General features: G+C 36.6%; 2 protein-coding genes across 3 annotated transcripts in view; one reads left to right on the top strand and one right to left on the bottom strand.

The window, feature by feature from the left end:
• The first annotated feature begins 6,252 nt into the window (after positions 1-6,252).
• On the top strand, positions 6,253-7,145 carry LOC128735777 (uncharacterized). Its single transcript, XM_053830265.1, has 3 exons — positions 6,253-6,698; positions 6,773-6,919; positions 6,986-7,145. Exons 1-3 carry the CDS (start codon positions 6,253-6,255, stop codon positions 7,143-7,145), a joined length of 753 nt encoding a protein of 250 aa, XP_053686240.1.
• A 1,164-nt stretch (positions 7,146-8,309) lies between these two features.
• The window catches only part of LOC128735084 (group 3 secretory phospholipase A2), a 34,284-nt gene continuing 20,666 nt past the window's right edge, over positions 8,310-21,927 (bottom strand). Inside the window, exons 2-6 of one of the 2 annotated variants that reach the window (XM_053829569.1) lie at positions 20,220-20,365; positions 19,624-19,793; positions 17,860-18,054; positions 17,160-17,247; positions 8,310-8,466 (exon numbers count right to left, since the gene is read on the bottom strand). In XM_053829569.1, the coding sequence (XP_053685544.1) occupies positions 8,361-8,466; positions 17,160-17,247; positions 17,860-18,054; positions 19,624-19,793; positions 20,220-20,365 (705 nt within the window). In that variant the 3' untranslated portion in view covers positions 8,310-8,360. Of the gene's footprint in view, positions 8,467-9,537; positions 9,872-17,159; positions 17,248-17,859; positions 18,055-19,623; positions 19,794-20,219; positions 20,366-21,927 lie in introns of those variants that run through there. The other variant, XM_053829567.1, reaches the window with a different exon arrangement.

Genomic DNA, 21,927 nt, shown 5'->3' with positions numbered 1-21,927 from the left:
GGGGGGGCTCCTATACAAACGAAATACAAATTTCCTCATAACTCGAGAACTAATCAAGCAAATGGAACAAAATTTGGCATGTGGGTGTTTTTGGAGACAAAGTTTTTTTCTATGATGAATTGGAACCCCTCCCCACTTTAGGAAGGGGGGCTCCTATACAAATGAAATGCAAATTTCCTCATAACTCGAGAATTAATCAAGCAAATGGAACCAAATTTGGCATGTGAAAGTCTTCGAGGGCAAGAATATTTTCTATGGTGAATTAGGACCCCTCCCAACTTTAAGAGAGGGGGCTCCTATACAAACGAAATACAAATTTCCTCATAACTCGAGAACTAATCAAGCAAATGGAACCAAATTTATCATGTGGGTGTTTTTGTAGGCAAGAATATTTCTATGGTATATTTTCTATGGATTTCCCCACTTTAAGAGGGGAGGGGGGCTCCTATACAAATGAAAATCAAATTTCCTCATAACTCGAGAACTAATCAAGCAAATGGAACCAAATTTGACATGTAAGTGGTTTTGGACGCAAGATTTTTTTCTATGCTGAATTGAGACCCCTCTCTTCTTTAGAAAGCGAGTTATGGCCCATCTCCCCTTTAAGAGGGTGGGCTTCCATACAAATGAAATGCAAATTTCCTCTTATTTCGAGAACTAATCAATCAAATGGAACCAAATTTGGCATGTGGGAGTTTTAGATGGCAGAAATTTTTTCTATGGTGAATTACGACCCCTTCCCCTTTTAAGAGGGGAGCTCCCATGCAAATGAAATTCAAATTTCCTTATAACTTGAGAACTAATCAAGCAAATGGAACCAAATTTGGCATGTGGGAGATTTTGGAGTCTTGAATTTATTTTACGATAGTTAGAGATCTCTCACTCCTGTGGTAGGGGGATATGGACTCTCATACAAATAAAACAGAAATTTTTGCGAAACTCAAAAACTAATCGAACTCGAGAAATTCGAGACTCTTCCATAAAACATTAGTCAATACAAGACCACAAAAACTATCTATAGTAACACTAGATCATTCAGGACGAGACGGTCGCGAGTGTTGCCGGTGACCCGCCGTCGGAAACGCCGCCCACTGGGGGGCTTGCAAAACTCGAGATTATGACAAAGATCATCCGAGATTCATGATTTATATACCACACAGGTTAATTTGTTGCAATACGAAGTTTGTCGGGTCAGCTAGTACACACATAAATGGAAAGGTCTATTGCAAAATGTAAGACAATTGTGCACTTTATTTTTAGTATATACTTTGTCAATGGTCATTTCTTTAGCAAAGTTACTCAAAATTTAATGTTCTTTAACTTTGCTGAACATTCTATTCAGCTAACTCAAGCCATTAAAAAGTTTATGTTCTGCACTCGCTTACTATGATGGTCACCCTAATGTCATATACACCAAAAAATGCGGAAGTTAAAATATTGTGCCTGGCAGCTAAATATGGATTATTGCCTATATCTTTGGTAACAAAACGCGCTGCTCACTTTTTTGATAGTTTGAAATCGTCGCACTCGCAGAAAGAATCTGCTTGGCTGTATGTAAGCTATAAGTAGGGTTGTTGATACTCTGAAAAAAATATCGATATCAGCAATATCGATATTTGAACCCTCCGCGTAGAGTGACTATATACAGAGTGGCGACAAGTCATCCCAAATGTATGCAATGCGGTTTTTCTAAGGTTTTTCTTTCTCTTTCCTGCATACGCGTTGGATAGGTCGTCTGCTCGATTGGAATGACACTGACAGATAATTATCATTCCAATTTTGACGTTGTCGCCACTCTGTATATAGTCACTCTACCTCCGCGATATTGCCATCGATATTTAAGCCGGATATCGATAGTTATATCGATACTGCAAAAACCCCGAATCTTCAAACCTGCGTAATCGCAGCCAGGGATACCAGATTTGCAGATTTGTCTACAAATTGCAGATTTTTGGAACGGTCTTGCAGATCATTATAAATTTGCAGATATTTGCAGTTTTTATGACTTTTATTGTTTTGTTGCAGATTTTTGTTCGAAGCTCTTTAAACTTTCACAGACTTCCTAAAAAAGTATGCAGATTTTCGCAGATTATTTTCAAACCAGAAAATTCGAGTAGCCAGAAAACTGCTCGATTTTTCCGGTTTTCGAGCAGTTGCAGACATTTTTTTACAAAATATGGCATCTCTGAATCGCACGAAATAGTGTGGTTTTACTTTTATGATCTTGATGCATTCTACGCATATTTTCGTTGTAATCCAAGGAATAAGTGTGCCAAAGGCGTCGTCAACGTCAAATCGCACTTTTACCTAGTAGGGTAAATGATCTATTAGTTGCGCCACTAAGCACAATATACCTTCATTTTGCTTGTTTATTGAGGTATATGCTTCAATTAATGCCTGTGGGATATAAATTTATCAAATACAAGGTATTTGTCACAAGGCAAGACAATTGCTTTCGTTGTACGAGAAGCTTTATAAAGAAAAAATGAATTTTCCGATTCAATTATATTGTACCAACAGTTGCGCTAATGTTTCCTTAATTAAGTTTGATGTTCCTTTAATTGTGTTATTCCATATACATTGCTAGGTTGCTAAGTGAAATAGCAAAACTATAGATGATCGCCTATAGTTGTGCGCTCCAACTGCGCGTTAGATTTTGGAAAATTGGCATTTTAGCAAATAATGCTTTAATTTTAAATGGTGTAGTCTTACTACCAATACTTCTAAAAACCTGTTTTATATAATGAATGTAATTGTTTTATCTAAAATGCTACGGCGACGAAAATATGCATTAATAATGAATAGTAGCGCAACTATTGGTACTACCACAACTACTGGATCAACTACCCTACCATTTAACTTTGCATGCAGTAAGTAGTAGTAAGGGGGAAATCCACCATCATTTCAAGGACTTGCCAGTGTATGTGGGTAGACTTACAGTAGATCCAAATTTGATTATCAAATGAATATCACACTAATGCTGTTATAGAAGGACCAAAAGGGGTTGGGCGGACCCACAAGCAGAGACACTTGTGCGCATTCCGGGGTTTTAAGATTTTCCTTCCAGCATTAGGATCCTTCCATGCGCATTCCGGGGTTTTAAGATTTTCCTTCCAGCATTAGGATCCTTCCATGCAATAATCAATTTCGCTGCACCAGCTTTAACCCACGTGATGGTTTGTTTGTGAGAAGAACTTGGCATAATTGTTTCAGACCTTAAGGACTCTTGTTAGCAATCCACTCCATCATCCAGCCTTCCACAATTATGCTGTTCATGACAATGATATTTATATTATAGTATATAGTAACGTTATAATAATATTCTGGTAATAGTTCAATGTCATACCTTCATGTTTGAGTTTTACCTACATCCCATTAACCCCTCTAAGGTCTACATCATCCTCAGCACCGCAAAATTCACTAAAATGGCCATAACTTTTTCATCCTTCAATATTTTTTCACCAAATTTGGGAATTTTGCCGAAAATACTTTCCATTTTCACAACATCCATAGATAATGGCCACATGTCATATGGTCCCGGAGCCACTCCGGAGTTCCTTGGGGGACCGAGATAAGGCTTTTTAGATAAAGTTGCCAAATATCTAAAATTTGTTTGAAATCTGTTGATTTTTGTAAACATATCATCGACTGTGGACATATCAGTTACTTTGCCGCAGTTATGAGCCATGGTGCGCGCCATCTGGATCCGGGGGACAAATTTTAGATGTTTAGATGTTTGGCAGCTTTGTCTAGAAAAAAAAGTACCATTTAACTTTGCATGCAGCACCTAATCTTTTATTACATTAAACTTGGCATGCACCACATTGATCCCCTCGAACAAACTGACGGGTAGGTAAAAAACCGGGTGAAAAATATCAGCAAAACTGTGATATTCACAAAAAAAAATCGTTTTGCATTAGTTCCGTTTTCGTTTTCATAAAGTACTATCCAGTCTAATAAACAAAGACGTAGTCATACGTCAAAATTGACAAATAGTTGGTTTTAGAACAATAAAAAAATTCTGGCTTTTGTTTTCAAAAGGTGGCATAATCAACCCTTTTTCATGCATTATGCGACCTGCTGAAAACTAAAGTCAGAATTATGGTCATTTTGCTGCAGGTCGAGAAATTTTTCATCTTTACAATAATAAAAACAAGATTCATTGTACTTGTACCCACAGTATTTTGACGTAGGACTACGTCTTTGTTTACTATACTGGGACTGCGTAACACTTTGTGAAAACGAAAATAGAAGTGTAACGTTTGCATGAAAGATTTCAAATGCTAATAACTACTAAACTACTAAACGAAACTGAACAATTTATATGTTGTTGGATAGATAAAATGACCAGCAATTTTTTGGGTGGTAAGAGAACAATTTATAGGTGAGCGCTAGAGGGGAGGCTCCTATACAAATGAAACACAAATTTCCTCAAATTTGGCATGTGGGGGTTTCAGAAAGCAGGATTAATTTTTTACAGTGTACTGAGACCTCTTCTCCTTCTAAGAGGGGGGCTCCTGTACAAATGAAATACAAATTTCCTCAAAACTCTAGAACTAATCAAGCAAATGGAACCAAATTTGGAATGTAGGGGTTTCAGAAGGCAAGAATTTTTTCTATGGTAAATTAAGACCCCTCCTCTCTCTAGGAGGGGGGCACCCATACAAATAATATTCAAATTTCCTCATAACTCCAGAACTATTCGAGCAAAAGGAACCAAAATTGGCTTGTGGGGGTTTTTGAAGGTAAGATGTTTTTCTATGGTGTACTGAGACCGCTTCTTCTTTTAAGAAAGGGGGCTCCCAAACAAATGAAATACAAATTTCCTCAAAACTCTAGAACTAATCAAGCAAATGAAACCAAGTTCGGCATGTGGGGGTTTGAGAAGGCAGAAATTTTTTCTATGATATAATGAGACCCATCCGTCTTTTAACAGGGGGAATTTTAATCCACCATAGGATTAGAACCTTTGCTTTCTTTAAGAAGGGGAGATCCCATACAAATGAAATACACATTTCTTCATAACTCGAGAACTAATCAAGCAAATGGCACCAAATTTGGCTTGTATAGTTTTTTGGAGGCATGAATTTATTTATTTTATGATGCTTTGAGACCCCTCACCCCTGTGTTAAGGGAGATAATTCATTACGGTTTCAACCTTTCTGATGCACACAAGTGATTTTAAAAGAAATTTTCCATGCCTCAAAGGTTGCAGGCATTGTACTTATAAACCCCCGTCGACGTATTTTCAAAGCCACCATTGCATTAAATGAAGAATCGAATCTGAATATTTCGCTCTTCTCTTTTAAACATTCACTTAAACAACGGAACTCACAGATTCTTATAATATGCAGTTTACATTAGTCTTTGATCTGATGATCTGATATAGTCCTACGTCACCTTTTCGTACAACCCTTAGGGCTGTATACCTTGTAGTTTTTTGAACATCAAATATAAATTTAAGATCCATTTCTTTTGAACCAAAGATGTGTATAATAGTATCCAAACATCGATACAATCCAATGCTCCGATGTGCGGATTCACCAGCTTGGGTGAAGAGGAACAGTACACATACTTAACCAGCGTTACTTCAATGACCCTCCCTTACCTTATTTGCCGCTCTATCCCACTCTGTTAGAATACTATAAAAACATTTGTTTCGTTACTTTCTTGTACCATTCTCTCAGTTGATTGTAAAAACTGCCGTTATAAAGAATTAATTAAATGCCTAATATCATTATAAAGGTCAAAAGAAAAACCATTCTGAAATGTCCTTGTGATTAGCTCACTAAAGTTTTGGTACACTTTTAATAATAAAATCAATTGATGATTTAGTTTGATCAAGACTTCTGTTATTACTGAATGAAAGCAGTAAACAGTTCGAGTAACAAGAAGGGGGCACATGTCTCCTCATTCCGATAGCTATACACATGTATTATGAAGTTATTAATTCATAAATGCTGATAAACCGTCATGGGACCTTCCCGCACTTACAACAACAGACGACAGCACACTTTTGGCGGTCTAGGTTATGGATACTTTTTGTCTCTACGATACGCTTTATTTAGGCTGAATATATTGAGTGTTGAGTAAACACTTTATGAGAAGACAGCTGATGCTTCGAATGTTATAAAACGGTGCGTCTATTTGGAACGATCTATCAGTTCAAAGTTAGGTGTCCTACAGCTTACCTATTATTGTTGGTATTTAGCGTGCGAAATGAAAGCGGTAATATTTTTTGGTTGTTCTCTGATGGTGGCAGCTGTAGGGGCACAGCAGTCGAATTTAGTTGCTGAGCACAGTCAAGAATTTCTAAATCATTTAGATCCTAACGATCATGTTAATATTCTACACAACATTTTGAGTGAATATTCGTATACACGAGATAACTGGACGAAGCCGGAGTTTGAGCAGTACGATCAGCAAGTGGTTTCCTTCCTGCAAAAGTATGCCGATAGTACACAGACCAACGAGATACAACACCATGACACAACGGGATCAGGAATTAGTGTCAGAATACTTACGAATTATTGTGGCCCAGGAAATTGGTCTCCCGATGGTGAAGTTACACAAAATTCGTACTTTACCAAAATCGATCGATGCTGTAAAGCCCACGACGAGTGTCCATCTGCCATAGTACAACAGGAGGACTATGAGGACTTTCCGGGCCTTCCGTACAAACCGCAATTTTTCAGCAGGTATGTTAGAATGTAATATTTGGTTTGTCTTATTATTTATAGTTGTTATTTTTGCCTCAATTCTATCTACACAGATTGCGTTGCAGTTGTGACGTTCAATTTTTCTCTTGCTTGCGTAATGTGGCCACGTTTTTCTCCTACGCGGTGGCTTGGATTTATAGTAAGGTACAGAACTACTGCTTTGAGTACGAATATCCGATTGTGGATTGCAAACAGTCGATGTAATTACATTTGCTCGAATGTTCGTTAGGAATATTGCGATTAATCTTCTATATTCTTTGTTTTAGAGTGGACGGTTGGTTTTCATTTCCTCGATGTGCAGATTATTTGGTGAATAACACGGCCCCAAAAAGCTGGCAATGGTTTAACATTCCGTTCTTAAGTGCAAAACAGATTTGCTTTCCAAACATTACAAATTTATATGGAGAACTACGGAAAAGAAACTGATTATATTCCGGATTAAAAGACTAATATTACCGCGAGACTTTATTGAAGATTCTTTGTGAACTGTATTTATAAGTAACAGTACATACATAATTTAGATCAGTAGGAAGATTATACATAAAATTTAATTTAGAAATAGGTATGTACCGAACATATATTAGCAAGTTTTGAGACCAACAATAGTTTATGTAGTTCCAATTCAACCCAGCTGTTTAGTTTGATTAGAAGATGTTTGAAGGAAACCAAAATGAAATCTTGAGGAAACAGTTTTTAGAATCCTTGAGATTTAGAGATTCGCTATAATTATATACTAAATGTTATAATATTAGTATCAGAATGTCAAGAAAACTAAAGTTTTGAACACATTTTTCATATTGTGAATTTAAAACAAATTTTGTATGTGACTCTGAAACTCCAAATGCGAAGGACGGGTACAGACAGTTTTACCCATTAGAGGGTCAAGCATAATATCAAGTCGAATGAAGTGACACCCGCGAAAAAAAAATCTATTACCTATACCTGTGTTCAAAATATTTCTTGTAAATTATGCACGTTCTGCATGTCAATTTCATGTTATGTTTGTTGTCTCATAGACACTGTTTCATACCCAGTACAATTTGGGCTGTAATAAGTATATGCTAGTTAGATATGCTAGTTAGAGCATCAAAACTTTATCGTATAAATGCGAGGAAAGTTTAATAGCAGTCGAAGTTCTAGAGACCAAGAGTATTATAGGTTGGCTGTAGGTTGCCTAACAAAAGGCGAAACCTGAAGATGCAACGAGCAGATTTTCGAAACAAGCTTACCGTACCGCTGCAAAGTAAGGAAAAAATTAAGTAAGGCAGGGTATAAGTCCGACGTATGAATTTTTTCCAATTTCATTAGATCTAAAAGAGCACTAATAAAACATATTAGGTAATTTTTGATTCTACAACATATCTTTTTCACATTTAGCCATGAATCTCATGAGCTAATAGTATTTTTTGAATACAAAATTTTCATTTTTCTAACAAAATGCCTACCTTCGCCCCAAAGCAGGGCAACAGTTCGACGCTTGAATCCATAAAACTATCGATGCATATGCATCGATTCTAACTAGCCTAAGGCATGTGATATAAAGATATGTACGCAATTCATCAAAATAAAAATATATTTACTGTACAGAAGGCTCAAATTGAAAGTATTTCTAAATCACTCTAAATCTTACACCCTTTTGTTCTATCCGTTATGTGACTTCTGTTGCATGATTGGTATGTATTTTTCGCTCGGTCGGTACTTCCAACGTGAACATAATTCGTCTGCGACAGATTCATTGAATCCGACTCTAAAAATAATCAATCAGTATTAGAACAGGTTTTCAAACAATAAACAATTTAGTCAAAGCACATAGTTAGTGAAGCAAGTTGTAACTACCCAGATAACCAGTAAACATTAACATAAGCGGTAAATCAATCGTTTATTGGCATTTCTACCATTTTATACTGCATTCTATTGCTGTATAACAGCTTTTTGACTGCATAGTTCTTTGAAATGTGTTGTTAGCAGTAAAATAGCCGCATATTTTGCTACAACAAGTTTCAAGTTCAAGTGATTGGTTTGCATTTGAATTCCATTGGTATTGCTTATTGGTTAGCTAAGTAATATTTGTCATGAAACCAAATTTTAGATGTTGTTTATTTTAGAAAATACATATGAGATTTTTTTCAGTTTATATTTCTTCAACCCCACTGTTTTGCTCTTTTGGAGTAAAACGATACTGTGAAGTAACTTCTAAACAACCACCACCACCTCCCCCAACCATCACCGCAACCGACAGGAACGAAACCAAAACTTACCACAATATTTTTGCCGAATTGATTTGTGATCTAAACGAACCTCGTTAAAACTAGATACTAACTTAACTCAAATCAATATATTTGAAAAGCACTACGACAAAAGCAGCTTGAATTTGATTTCCATTACTTGTTTAGCTCAAAATTCGTTTTGACTTAGTTTGCACTGGCGTTATGCTTTTGACTATAATTTTAATCTATGTAAGCTAAAACGTAAAAAATACATTCTTTTTCTTTCCATTTTTCCATTAATTATAAATTATAATTATACTCTTTATGTTCCACTTTAGTTAAACCACGTTAAACTATGAAAGGCTGTTTTTAAAACTGCAAGCAAAAATACCATGCTAATCGTGGAACTTTGATTTAAAATATCACTTTTTTTAAAACATGAAAATGTTTGATTAGACTAGATTGAGCAGTAATGTTTTATAACTTTACTCATAACTTTAAATTTAAAATTCTAATTCATCAGTACAAACGGAACACATTAGGATATAGTGAAAGTGTCAAATATATACTACCATCTTTACAAAACTACGCTATTTTTTAGAAATCACCGTTAATGAATGATTTGAAAAGAAATCATTTTCTTTCAACTATATATGAACGATATTTTAAAAAGAAATTATTTTCTTTCAACCGTATATAACTGACTTGGTGACAATATAATACTTAATAAAACCATTTAACGGGCGAATAAACATGTCCTTAACCAAGTTTTTGGAAATCAAATTCAACGAGTCGTGTCTCAATTGTCGCTTATTTAGAGTTCTATACGAATATTTGTCAAATGATCGTTTGATTTGGGATTCTTGATTACGCAGCGCCGGCAACACATACTGGTTAGATCCATAGAACTGCAGTGGACAGGAATCCGGCTGTTGGATTTCATTACTGCAAATATCAAATGCAAACAATCAGAAATGTTCTATGGTGAACCCAATAAGCTGAGGCGAGGAAGAAGAAGACATTTGTCTGTATTGATAGCGTAAAATCAGTAATTCAGCTTGAAACATAAAAACAAACCGCACCTAACAATGGAGTTTAAGCTAAATAAAATCCTGGCCAGCCCTACAATCCGCTTCCGGAATTTGACCTTCAAATATTTAGTTCGGCAGACTTCGCAGCCATCTATTAAAATACAGAACAATTTTAAGGCTACTACTGACTCCAACTGTGTTTGATTTGAAAACACTAGTTAACAGCGTTTATGAACCAAGTAAACTGAAGCTAATCTTTTATGTAAAATTGGCCGCTGAATCCGAAAATAAGGTTAGAAAAAATTAAAGTAGAATAGTTTTTGAGATATGCGCAAAAGTTGAAACTTTGCTTAAAAAAAGAAAGCACATGTACATTAGAACAAATATCTTCGGCTGTAATGCATCAATTATCTTTTTGTGTCATAAGGTACGGGAGGGTATTTCCAGCCCATTAAGCGGTAGCCTGAACAATATTCAGGAATTACGTTGAAACTATATTTATTCGAGACAAGCTTTTTATACCACTTGATAGAATATTATTTACTGAATATCGGCGTGTATTTTGGTCTTAATGAAACGCTACTGAATTTGAGTTATATTCGCGAGAAATGATAAAGTCGCTGCGGCTTAATTGGGCCCATTTTCTATAGTGGTGTCTGTGTTTTTTTTAAATCCGACCGGCCGCAAAAGCCTGCACAGGGATTACATGCTTTGCAAAAACAGATCAAAAGAAAGATCGATGGATAACGTGTCGCTATTGCCTACATTCCGGGCTCATTGAAGATAACTAGTTTTGCAGTGACAACAGCTTGCTGTTAGCGCTAGTGTATCATTGAATCTTTCATATACATTAGCACCAGAAGCAAGTGGTTGTCACTCAAATACTAGCTATGTCAACACGATAGAAGCGTTTCAGGCGTTTCAGGCCTCACATATTGGAAGTAGTGTAAATAACGCACCATATGCTGGAATAAAAAACAAAATGCTTATTATTATTTATATTTTCATATCAGAGGGGAATTTTTGTGTTCTTCCCTGATAAAAAGAAGTAAAAGAATTGTTCTGTGATAGCGTATTCACAGCTGTTTAGTTTCTAGAATAAGTAAACGTGATCATAATTGTGTGTTTGCCAACATCAAGAGCGGATACGCGTAAGCGATTGCTGCAGGTTTTTTCAGCCTGGCTACGTGCTAGTGGAAAAACAGTGGTTTTTTATGTTTATTGAATAAAATTTAGCAAATTACTTACATTTTTATGAAAATAGTTATAACGCATTAAAGCCTATGAGTGCTACATTCGTTTCAGTATGCTGCGTCAACGCGTCCGTCAGCGTCAATTTGACAGTAAACCCATGGGAAAACTGTCAGAATAACGCGACGGACGCGTTGACGCAGCATTCTGTTTGGCCCTTTACTTGTCCATATGCAACAAATACCCCCTCTCTCTCTCTCTCTCTCTCTCTCTCTCTCTCTCTCTCTCTCTTCTCTTCTCTTCTCTTCTCTTATGGGAGTTTACATAAGATTTACACGGGAAAAGTAAAGCAAACTGTTTTAATCATACGGGCTATTGACTCATGTTTACGGTATGGGCTAGGGGTAATCCGGGTATAACCGACACTGTTGGGAAAACCGACACCCCTCGATTTTTGATGTTATAAACTGTTTTTTAACGTAGGACTACGTCTTTGTTTACTATACTGGGACTGGGTAGCACTTTGTGAAAACGAAAATACAAGTGTAACGTTTGAATGAAAGATTTCAAATGGTAATAACTACTAAACTACTGAACGTAACTGAACAGTTTATATGTCGTTGGATAGATAAAATGACCAACAATTTTATTGAGAGGGTAAGAGAGCAATTTTATGAAGGGCGTGAGAGGGAAAGGGGGGGGGGTCCTATACAAATGAAACACAAATTTCCTCAAAACTCGAGAACTAACCAAGCAAATGGAACCAAATTTGGTATGTGGGGGTTTTAGAAGGCAGGAATTTTTCCCATAGAGCACTGAGGCCCCTTCCCCTTCTAAGACGGGGGGAGGGCTCCCATACAAATGAAATACAAATTTCATCATAACTCGAGAACTAATCAAGCAAACGGAACCAAATTCGGTAGGTGGGGTTTTTTTTTGTCAGAAGATTTGACCACTGCGACCATTATTTTGATCTATTGTGGTAAAGGGGTGGGGGTTTCAGAAGGCAACAATTTTTTCTATGGTAAATTGAGACCCCTCCCATTTTTAGGAGGGAGACTACCATACAAATGAAATACAATTTTTCTCAGAACTCGAGAACTAATCAAGCAAAAGGAACTAAATTTGGCATGTGGGGGTTTCTGGAGGTATGAATTTTTTCTATGGTGTACTGAGACCCCTACACCTTCTAAGAGAGGGGGCTCCTATACAAATAAAATACAAATTTCCTCATAACTCGAAAATTAATCCAGCAAATGGAACCAAATTTAGCATGTGGGGGTTTTAGGAGGCATGACTTTATTTTATGATGGTTTGAGACCCCTCACCCCTGTGATTGGAGGATAAGGACTCTCGTACAAATAAAACAGAAATTTTTGCGTGTGTTTCATATTTTCTGCTATTTAACAACCGGTAAGCTGTGAAAGTAAACTAGTAAAACCTTCTCGGAGCAAGAGAGAGTGAATCGACGCCGCTAACTTACGTGCCTGTTGCCATTCATGTCAAAAGAGAAGGACATTCGCCTGGCACGTCGTATTTGCGATGAACGTGCTTTGGCTTTAATGTTATTTGTAACCATTGGCCCTTTCAAAGGCCACAAGCGAGTTAAAGTAGGATTATCGAAACATGTCAAGCTACGCATAATTATATTTAATACAATAATCTGTGGGCTGGTCATTAATTACTATTTCAACCTTTATGATGCACACAAGTGATTTTTAAAGCAATCTCCATGTCTCAAAAGTGGCAATGGTCCCCGTCCATGTATTTTCAAAGCCACCATTGCATTCAATTAAGAATTGAGTCTGAATATTTCGCTCCTCTCTTAAACATTCACTTAAACTATGGCTCTCACAGATTCTTATAAACATACTTATGCCAGAAATGCATTAGTCTTTGATCTAATGATCTGATATAGTCCTACGTCACCCTTTCGTACAACCCTTAGGGCTGTATAACTTGTAGTTTTTTTGCAAATCCTCTAATGCATTCTGTTTACACTCGTTATTTCTTACGTTTCGAGTCATTTTAACACCACCGAAGTTCCATAGCTTTCAAAACAAACAGCAAAACAAGACCGGTAAGCAGTGAAGAAACAGTCCTTATAAAATTTCGCAAGTTGAATCTAAGTGTCTTAGTAGGAAAAATTTGTAAAATTCGATGCTTTTTGCATCCTTGATTTATCAGCGATTATTCTTTAGTCTACTTTGTTAAACTACAGGTGATTTTGACGTAGGACTACGTCTTTATTTGCTATACTGGGACTGGGTAGCACTTTGTAAAAACGAAAAATAGAACGCTAATAGCTACTATACTACTGAACGAAACATAACAGTTAATATGTCGTTGGATAGATAAAATGTCCAGCAATTTTATAGTAACATATCAATAATAATTTTTTATACGCTAAATAGTGAAAATGTGTGTAAAGTTTTAAGGTCGAATTTTCCCATAAATTTCCCTTGTGATCGCCTAGCTTCACAGGCACGGACGACAATTAGATACACCAAAGGATTTGGATCCAAATGATAACCTTTGAGACCACTTTGTAAGCCACACCCCTTTTCCAATCCAATTGGCAACATTGATGGCTATTGACGGCAACACCGACCCCGAAGACAAGCGGAATCAGCGGGCAATGGCCAACATGAATCCCACACGATGCACTTTACATTACAGTTTGCATTATCTCCATCGCCGACATGCGAAATTGTTCGATAGCTTGCTCAATCAGTGTCGGACAATCATTTAAGCAGCAGCAGCCGATATGGTTTCCTCCACCACCTACACTAGCTTACAAGTAGCAGCGGCAGTGCCAGTGACTATAAAATGGTACACTTGGTTCGCTGCCTGCTCATTTATCGCACGATCGCACTGACGGACGGTCAGTATTTTGATAAAACTAATCCATTTCTACTTTACAGTGATTTGGTATTTCCTATCACTCCTGTATTAGCGGACAACCATCATCCTAGAGTCTAAAGGACCGAATAGCCACATCCATCTATATATTGGCAACAGTAATTATAGTACTGATTTTTAAGAAGTGCTATCAGCTCAAGCATAGCTCTTTTCAGGGCCACCAAACAATTTCAAACGGTTTTTTCAGAACCACCATGAAGAATTAAATCAGAATATTTCGCTCTTCTTTGACAAATAAACATTCAAACAATGATACTCACAGATACTCAAATATGCATATGCTATAAATGTAGTTTGCATTAGTCTTTGATCTAATGATCAGACATAAAGTTATACTTCATCGATTAAAACATGTTATCAATGTAATGAGTATTATATGACACAGTCCTACGTCACCCTTTCGTACAACCCTTAGGGCTGTATATCTTGTAGTTTTTTCGTTTATTGCTGCTCTAAACCATTGTTCTGAAATTTTGAGTCCATTCGGGGTAAAATCGACACTTCTAGTTAGGATAAAACCGACACAGGCTGTGTGCTTATAGATAGTATGTGTTTTAAGCTTAATGCGTTTATTTTTATGTTTTGATATAAAACTGAGTCTGGATCGAAAAAAATGTGAAAAAGTTTAAAAGTGCTATTGACTGTTGAATTAAAGATACGAAGATACGAATTCAAAGATGAATGAACAATCAGTGAGGAAGGAGGGAGAGGGTTGATTCTTCCTCACTGTCACTAGGCATACTATAGTCACATTGTGGAGTGAAGGATTTAGAGTTAAACTAAGATTCTGGGAGGTTTATTGGACTATAATTGTCGTGCAAATATGAAATTTCTATGAAAATTTTTAGGGTGTCGGTTTTACCCACAATTCTCCTACGGGAATCGAGGGATATTTGTTTTCTACCCATGATCAAACACCATTCAGCTGGTTCATAGAGCTCACCAAATTGATCGAAGCCCCTTTACATTTAAACAATAACAATCATTATCTTAATTGGCACAATAATTACCGAATTGCTTGTGACGATCTCTATAAATGAACACTTTCATCAAGATTCTCAGGATCAACTTTAAAGCACATCCAGTTTGCAATGAAGCAGTGAAATCAACCGGGGTTGTAAAAATATAGTTTCCACAGGCGTAGGTAACAGAGTTTTTGTGGATTTTTTTTCCATGTGTCGACTCATTACTGCGACCAGTATAGTTGATCTATTGTAATCTATTGTTTTTGTGGATTATTTTCACACTAAAATTCACGTTTTTCTCACACTTATTTTTCTTACTGCTCTTACCGGTTGTAATCGTAAATTCTTACTGTTACATTCAAGTGGTGCCAAAATTTTTGAGAAAATATAAGAAATACACATTACTGTTTCAGTAAAATGGTCATAACTTCTACAATTTTCAACTGATTGTTATCATTAACCCCCTGATTTCTTTGTTTTTATCGCCCACAGAAAATACAATTTTTAAAATGCTTTAATCTTGTCCAAAATCTTTGATAAAGCTGAAATTATTTCTAAAAAATGCATTCTTTTTTGTTTTCTTTTGAACAAATTCACAAATATTCACAGTACTATTATTCTTACAAAAAAGTGAATAACAACTGATTGGTAGCAAATTTTCTCATCTTTAATATGAAAAAAAAGACATTTAAAATTAATGCACTGCAGACGAAGATTGTATTTATATACACGTACTTTCTTTCTTTAAGCAAAATTTCAACTTTTGTGCATATCTCAAAGACTAATCTACTTTAATTTTTTCGGGCCTCATTTTCGGATTCAGCGGCCAATTTGACATGAAAAATCACCTTCAGCGAACCGAGTTCACGCTTCTTGTTTTATTTTGCTAACTAGAGTATTTTTAAAAACTAGTCACCAGTCATAAATATAAGGTGAGGCACATACCTGGTGTACCCTAGTCTAGGTACGTGAGTGTATAGCAACCTGTAACCGGTTAACGGATTCTGTGTCGGAATCTTCTAACAGTATTGTGATCGATAAATATTAAGGTCAACTGAACAATTTTATTCAATTCAAACCACAAAAATTAATGAACAATAAACATAATCAATCATCAACATGGGAATCAACATGCTGTTTTTTATTCTTTTCTATATAACTTTATTTTGATTCAAGGATTGAAAAGTTATCAACAAGAAGCTTTTGATACCATAAAAAATCTTCTGCATTCTCTACATCTACGGGATAAGTTTGAAAATATAGTCCACATAAATTTACTCAGCTTTTAAAATTGATGAAAAATTATTCTATCTTTCAAACAGTTTTTCACGATATCTTAGAGAGTTTGAGAAAGCTTCGAAAGAAGCATTTGAGCCCAGAAACAGTTGGATTTTCAAGATCAATTAAAATAATTTCAACTTATCCCATTGTACTTTGTATTTCCTAATGCAAGTATACAAGAATAACGTCAAAACTCTGAACTAAGAAGCCAATGCTTGACTGCCAAAAAAAATTGCAAAACTCTCTACAGCGGATTATACATTTTACGAGTTGAAAACATTGCGATCGTTGATAGTAACCAAGTGCAGTCATACGCATTTCCCACAACCTTCCGCTCAATGCCATTGACCGTCTCTACTTAATGACGACTGAAAGCATTATTACTTTGATTAGCGTTTTAAGCTTTTGGCCAAAAATGCCAAGAAGACAGTTACCAACACGGTACCAACCAAACAGCACTGCATGTCGATGTCGCCACTGAGCATCTTGATAAATCACTATCGTCTGTCATCGGGCCCATGAACTTCGTACAACATTCGGCTCATTAGATCAAACGTCTTGGTAACCGAAAGATGCAATTGGCAAAACGATGAAAAAAGGCTGGACGGATTGACAATGCCATGAACCAGATGCGACCAAAGTCAAGTTGAATCCGTCGCTTCGATTTAGTTTAAAGAGGTACCTTTGAAAGTGCTTCGTGAGAACTTCAAATAGCGTACATGCAGCGTTATTTTTCATCCATAATAGCTCAATGCCACGTGCGACCCTTTGTATCGGCGGTTATGCTCTGTTTGTAACGGATTTTGTTGTACCTCTCTCGTCCAACCGCTATGTTATACTGACCTTTGCCAAATCGAACACGGGCGCCGTTCGCCAAAGCAAGTCACCTGTATCACGTTAAAAAAGACAGCACCCAATGTGTTGGCGATTTCTGTAACGGAAAAACGAAGAGATATACGTTATATCATATTCGAGAGCTAAATGGGGTTAATTTAACTCATGTACAATTAGGTGCATTGAAGAAAAATTGTGTTGATGTATTGGACCTTTAAGTTAATGCATCGGGATATATAAGGTTTCAATGCAATTGCTATTGTTTGACAAAAATTACTTCCTATTGTATTTATTTTACAAGGATGTCAGATGCAATATGCTTCTATCATCAAAAGATTAAATGTATACTAAACCTTAATTAGTGACTAGAACAACAAGTTCTGATTTTTCCTTCAATATGATAGTTTACCGGCAAGGGTCTAAGCTCGACTGGAAACAAATACACAAATCAAGCACAATCCAACTCAAGGAACTTTGGAAGTGAAAATAAAAAAAATCAAACAAAGCATTCAATTCCACTACCGCCGACTGATTTATCCGACAGTAGATGTAGCCAGGCATGCGTCCTCGTAAGCACTCGGCCGCACAATACTTCATTGAGAGTGGCAATTGATATTGAAACGATAAACAGTCACCGGAATGGATTGTTAGATGTGCCCGTGTGTACATGTACAGGTTGCTCTATAGCCATCTGGCTTACGGTACTGACCGGTGTTAAGATTTTGTAAACATCTTCTGAACCTTGCATCACAGTCGCAGTGTGATCGCGTGAAGGCACCCCGATTGCACAGGCCCCGCCGACACTCCCCCGGCACGAGAATGTTCGGACACATGTCATGCTCGCGGCAGCATCGGTCCTCATCGGCATATCGGCCCACATCCGTGTAATTGGCAGCTATGCTTCCTGCAAATAAGAGAGAACAAAGAGATTAACATCTAAGCAGTGGAAAAAATTCGATTCTGTTGAACGAAGGTGCTTTTGTTTACGTATTTTACATCTTCGCTTTATGATCCAGTCATGAATGAAGAAATCCTTCAACAAATTAGCGTTACTGCATATTTGCACTATAAGTAGCACCTTTATCGAGATGGAGAATTCACTATCCATTTAGACAGAAGCACCTAAGTTTTTTTTCTATAGCCAAATGCGAGTACGTTCTTTTCTTCATTTTATGGATTATAGGCTCAACGCTCAACAATATGTTTTTGACCCATTTCAAATTTACCACGAATTTATACGGAGTTCTTGATACAGCACATTTGTTCATGTTCTCACCATTTCTCATCAAAATCTTTGATGCAAGTTGATAGCTTAAAGTCCCAGGAAAAGGGTTGTGAGTGGAAATTTTGCTAATTTTTACCATTTTATGATATAAAGATATTTTACGAAATGATAAAACATTTAATTTTCCATCATTTTTCATATAATAAATTACAGGCCATAGTTCTCTCTCCCTCATCTCTCTCTCTCTCCTTCATCTCTCTCTCCCTCATCTCTCTCTCTCTCATCTCTTTACCTCTCACATCTGTCTCATTTCTTTACCCCTCACATCTCTCTCAACTCTTTACCTCGCACATCTGCTAATCTCCTTACCTCCCCTTACTCTGAATTTTGCTGGCGTCACTATAACTAGCAAGGATGGTCCGATCACTTTGATTCGATTTTTATTCATTTGACAGTACACTCAAAACATTCTGCATATAACTAATAGTAAATTTCCATATGAAATTCCATATGTGCCGCATATAAACACAATCCTCCCAGAAATACATATAAAAATTATACACATATGAATAGTATGTGCAAATTTTTCACGTGCACATGAATGATAACTGTTTGTCACATAAAGATCACTTACTGGGCACATTGGAAAAATCTATATGTGGGACACATAGAAACTATACGAAAAGTTTTCTCAGTGTACCTTCTCAGCCAAGCTAACTAAACTAAATGAGCGTTCACTTAGTTGCTAATGAGATGCTAGTATTGTAGCACCGTAACTACAAAAGATACAGCATAACTTTATTCAGCAAAATTATAGATAATAACTGGGTCTACAAATGTCCCATACATAACTTTGTCAAATTATGCTCAGCTGAGACGGTACTATCAAATGAATCAAAATTGAGTCAAAATAATCGGAAAACCCCTGCTAGCTAGCTAATGTAAGGAAATATTCGTTAAAATGCATCCACGCATGTCGTCATAATATTCGACATCAAAGAGAATCTTTCAATATTAATTAGGTCCTATTGAAAAGTTATGTGAGATTCTTTAGAACCTGGATAATCGCTTCGCGTTTAAAAATCCATAATGCAATCTCATTTCCATACTATTATTTACATACATATTCTCATAGAAATATTCCTTTCTGCATGCGTGAGTAAACTCATCAATAAAATTGCATAAACATAAATCAAACAATCTACCAACTCGCAACCTGCGTTTCGATTCGATTTTTAACCGTCTTACCTGGGCCACACCATTTCGTCCCCGGATAGATGAAACCGAGACCACCCTGCAGTTCACCCGAGATTCCGCTTGCTTCGTTGCACACCTCCTCGAGGGCAATCACCGACTCGCGGGGCACTTGTCGCACCTTCGTCGCGTCAAAGGCCAGCAACATACGCTGAATGTCGCCTCTTTCCAGCAACGGAAGACGCGTGCAGATAAAAACGGCCAGGACAGGAAGAGAAAAAAAACATGATTATTTACGCCCGATATCTGTTCGATTCTGTGCAGTTATGCGGCCTTGAACTTCGCAAAAACGACGAGTGTGTGGAAAGAAACGAGGAGGACATGATTCATCGGATGAACAAAAAACCTTCCAACGGTCATCGAACTGATTGAGCTCTGGACTCTGTGTCTGTATGCTTATGCAAGTATCCGTAAAAAATCGAACGAGTTTATAGTTTCATGAGCATTGCTTCGGGCACTTTCTGCAGCATTCGGTAATTGATCCGATGTACGAAAGCTTAAAAACTAAACAAACCACTCGCACAGGATAGCGCCTTTCAAAGTCATTGTTGCTGCACTGAATATATGTACAGAGGTATTCTGAAACTTACCGGTCGGAATGAATTTTGCAATACGGCGCCCGGCTACTCAATTCCACCATTCTGGTCATTCGGTAATCGGCCACTAGAACTGAACTACCAATTGTATACGACACTAGCAGATATAACGCGATGGTTGTAAACAGCGCCCGATCCATCTGAAAGTATTGAAGAGAAATAGTAGTAGTTTGCCAATTGTTGCTCACCACCCAATAGTTGCCCACCTCTCGGTTTTTTAATAATATCTGGGAATATCAAAATCAATAATATCGCAGCACTCCAAACGGCCAAAACACAAATATATGTTATTACTTTCAAATATGTGAAACATGATTGTAAGAAAACAAATGTTTGGCATAGAAAAATTCACCCATAAAATCGCCAAAATTCGCCGAAAACTTACAGTTTGGTTTAAGGAATCACTCACCAAATTTAAGCTTTTAGATCTCAACAAAAAGCAAAATTTTCCTCATATTACTTTCTATCCCTTTCAAAATATTGTAATGTTTGATTAAATAAAAAACTATATGTTCCTATTTTTGTGTTCTAATGCATATTGGGTAATAATTGGAAAAATTTTGGATTTTGTCCATTTCCTGCACCCCATCCGCAAATGCCGCTAAAATAGATCCTACTTTACTATTCTTACTTATTCTTCTTATTTCTTCTTACTTACTTATTGAAATCTTACCACTATTTGGATGCCCGATTGAAACAATACCAATAATTATCGATTTTTCTGGACACTAAATCCACAAAAACCTAATGATATTACCGGCATGTTACAATTGTCGTGCATGGGGAATAATTCTCGTATCCGTAATCCGATTCGATTAGCGGAACAATTTGTGCGGAGGTTTGTTATGAAAATTTCTTGAGAAACGAAAATGGCAAACAGGAAAGGGGTGGGCAACACGAGATTCTCCGGAAAATTTCACAACAAGATCACCTATATTTTATCAGCCTGCAGACCGTATCTTAAGTGTAATGTGTGCAGCCTCTATTAAAGGAAGAGAAGAAAGGTATGTTGTGGCTAAAAGAATTTTAAAGTCGAGGTTTCGCTTATTCGCTCGAATGTAAAAATCAAGAAACTGCTTTTTAAAAACCATAATCTCAAAAAAAAACGTATACTGTATTTAAATTTGAAAAAGGAAAGTCACCGGAATAAATGTATTAATTCATTATAATCAGTGTTGGGCACCGCTAATTCTCTAATTCGCTAACCGACCAATCGAGAAACGCTAGTTATACTTTATAAATTCTCAGACTAGCCGAATTGTTGCTGGTCCATAATTCCATATGAAGTGCCGCTGTTCATTTTAAAATTAATAAACTGTAAAGCAGTAGTTTTAACTTGTATTCATGTAAACCATTATTCGGTGATGTGGCAAAGCGATAACGATACGGTACTTATGTTTGGTAAATCGGTTTTTAAGGAGTTCTTTATATATCAATTTTCTGTGCTTGGTAATTCTCCTAATTTAATGTTTTTCTTAGCCGTGCAACAATTGAGTTGGACGTATGCAATATTAGGCAAATGACGTTAAACAAGTGGGCAACAATTGGGTCTGTATGATGTGAGACAAAAACTCAAATTGCATAATATATGCAATATTTCAAGCTATGAAAACATACCAAATGTTTTACTGAAACGTCATTTTGTTTACAGGAAAAAATTTGATATAAGTAACTTAATAGTTTCCCCGAGAGATAAGAAAAA

This window comes from Sabethes cyaneus, chromosome 2, assembly GCF_943734655.1.
Source record: "Sabethes cyaneus chromosome 2, idSabCyanKW18_F2, whole genome shotgun sequence".
Taxonomy (NCBI): Eukaryota; Metazoa; Arthropoda; class Insecta; order Diptera; family Culicidae; genus Sabethes; species Sabethes cyaneus.
The sequence above is the reverse complement of the archived record's forward strand: the minus strand, read 5'-3'. Positions and strand labels throughout refer to the sequence as shown.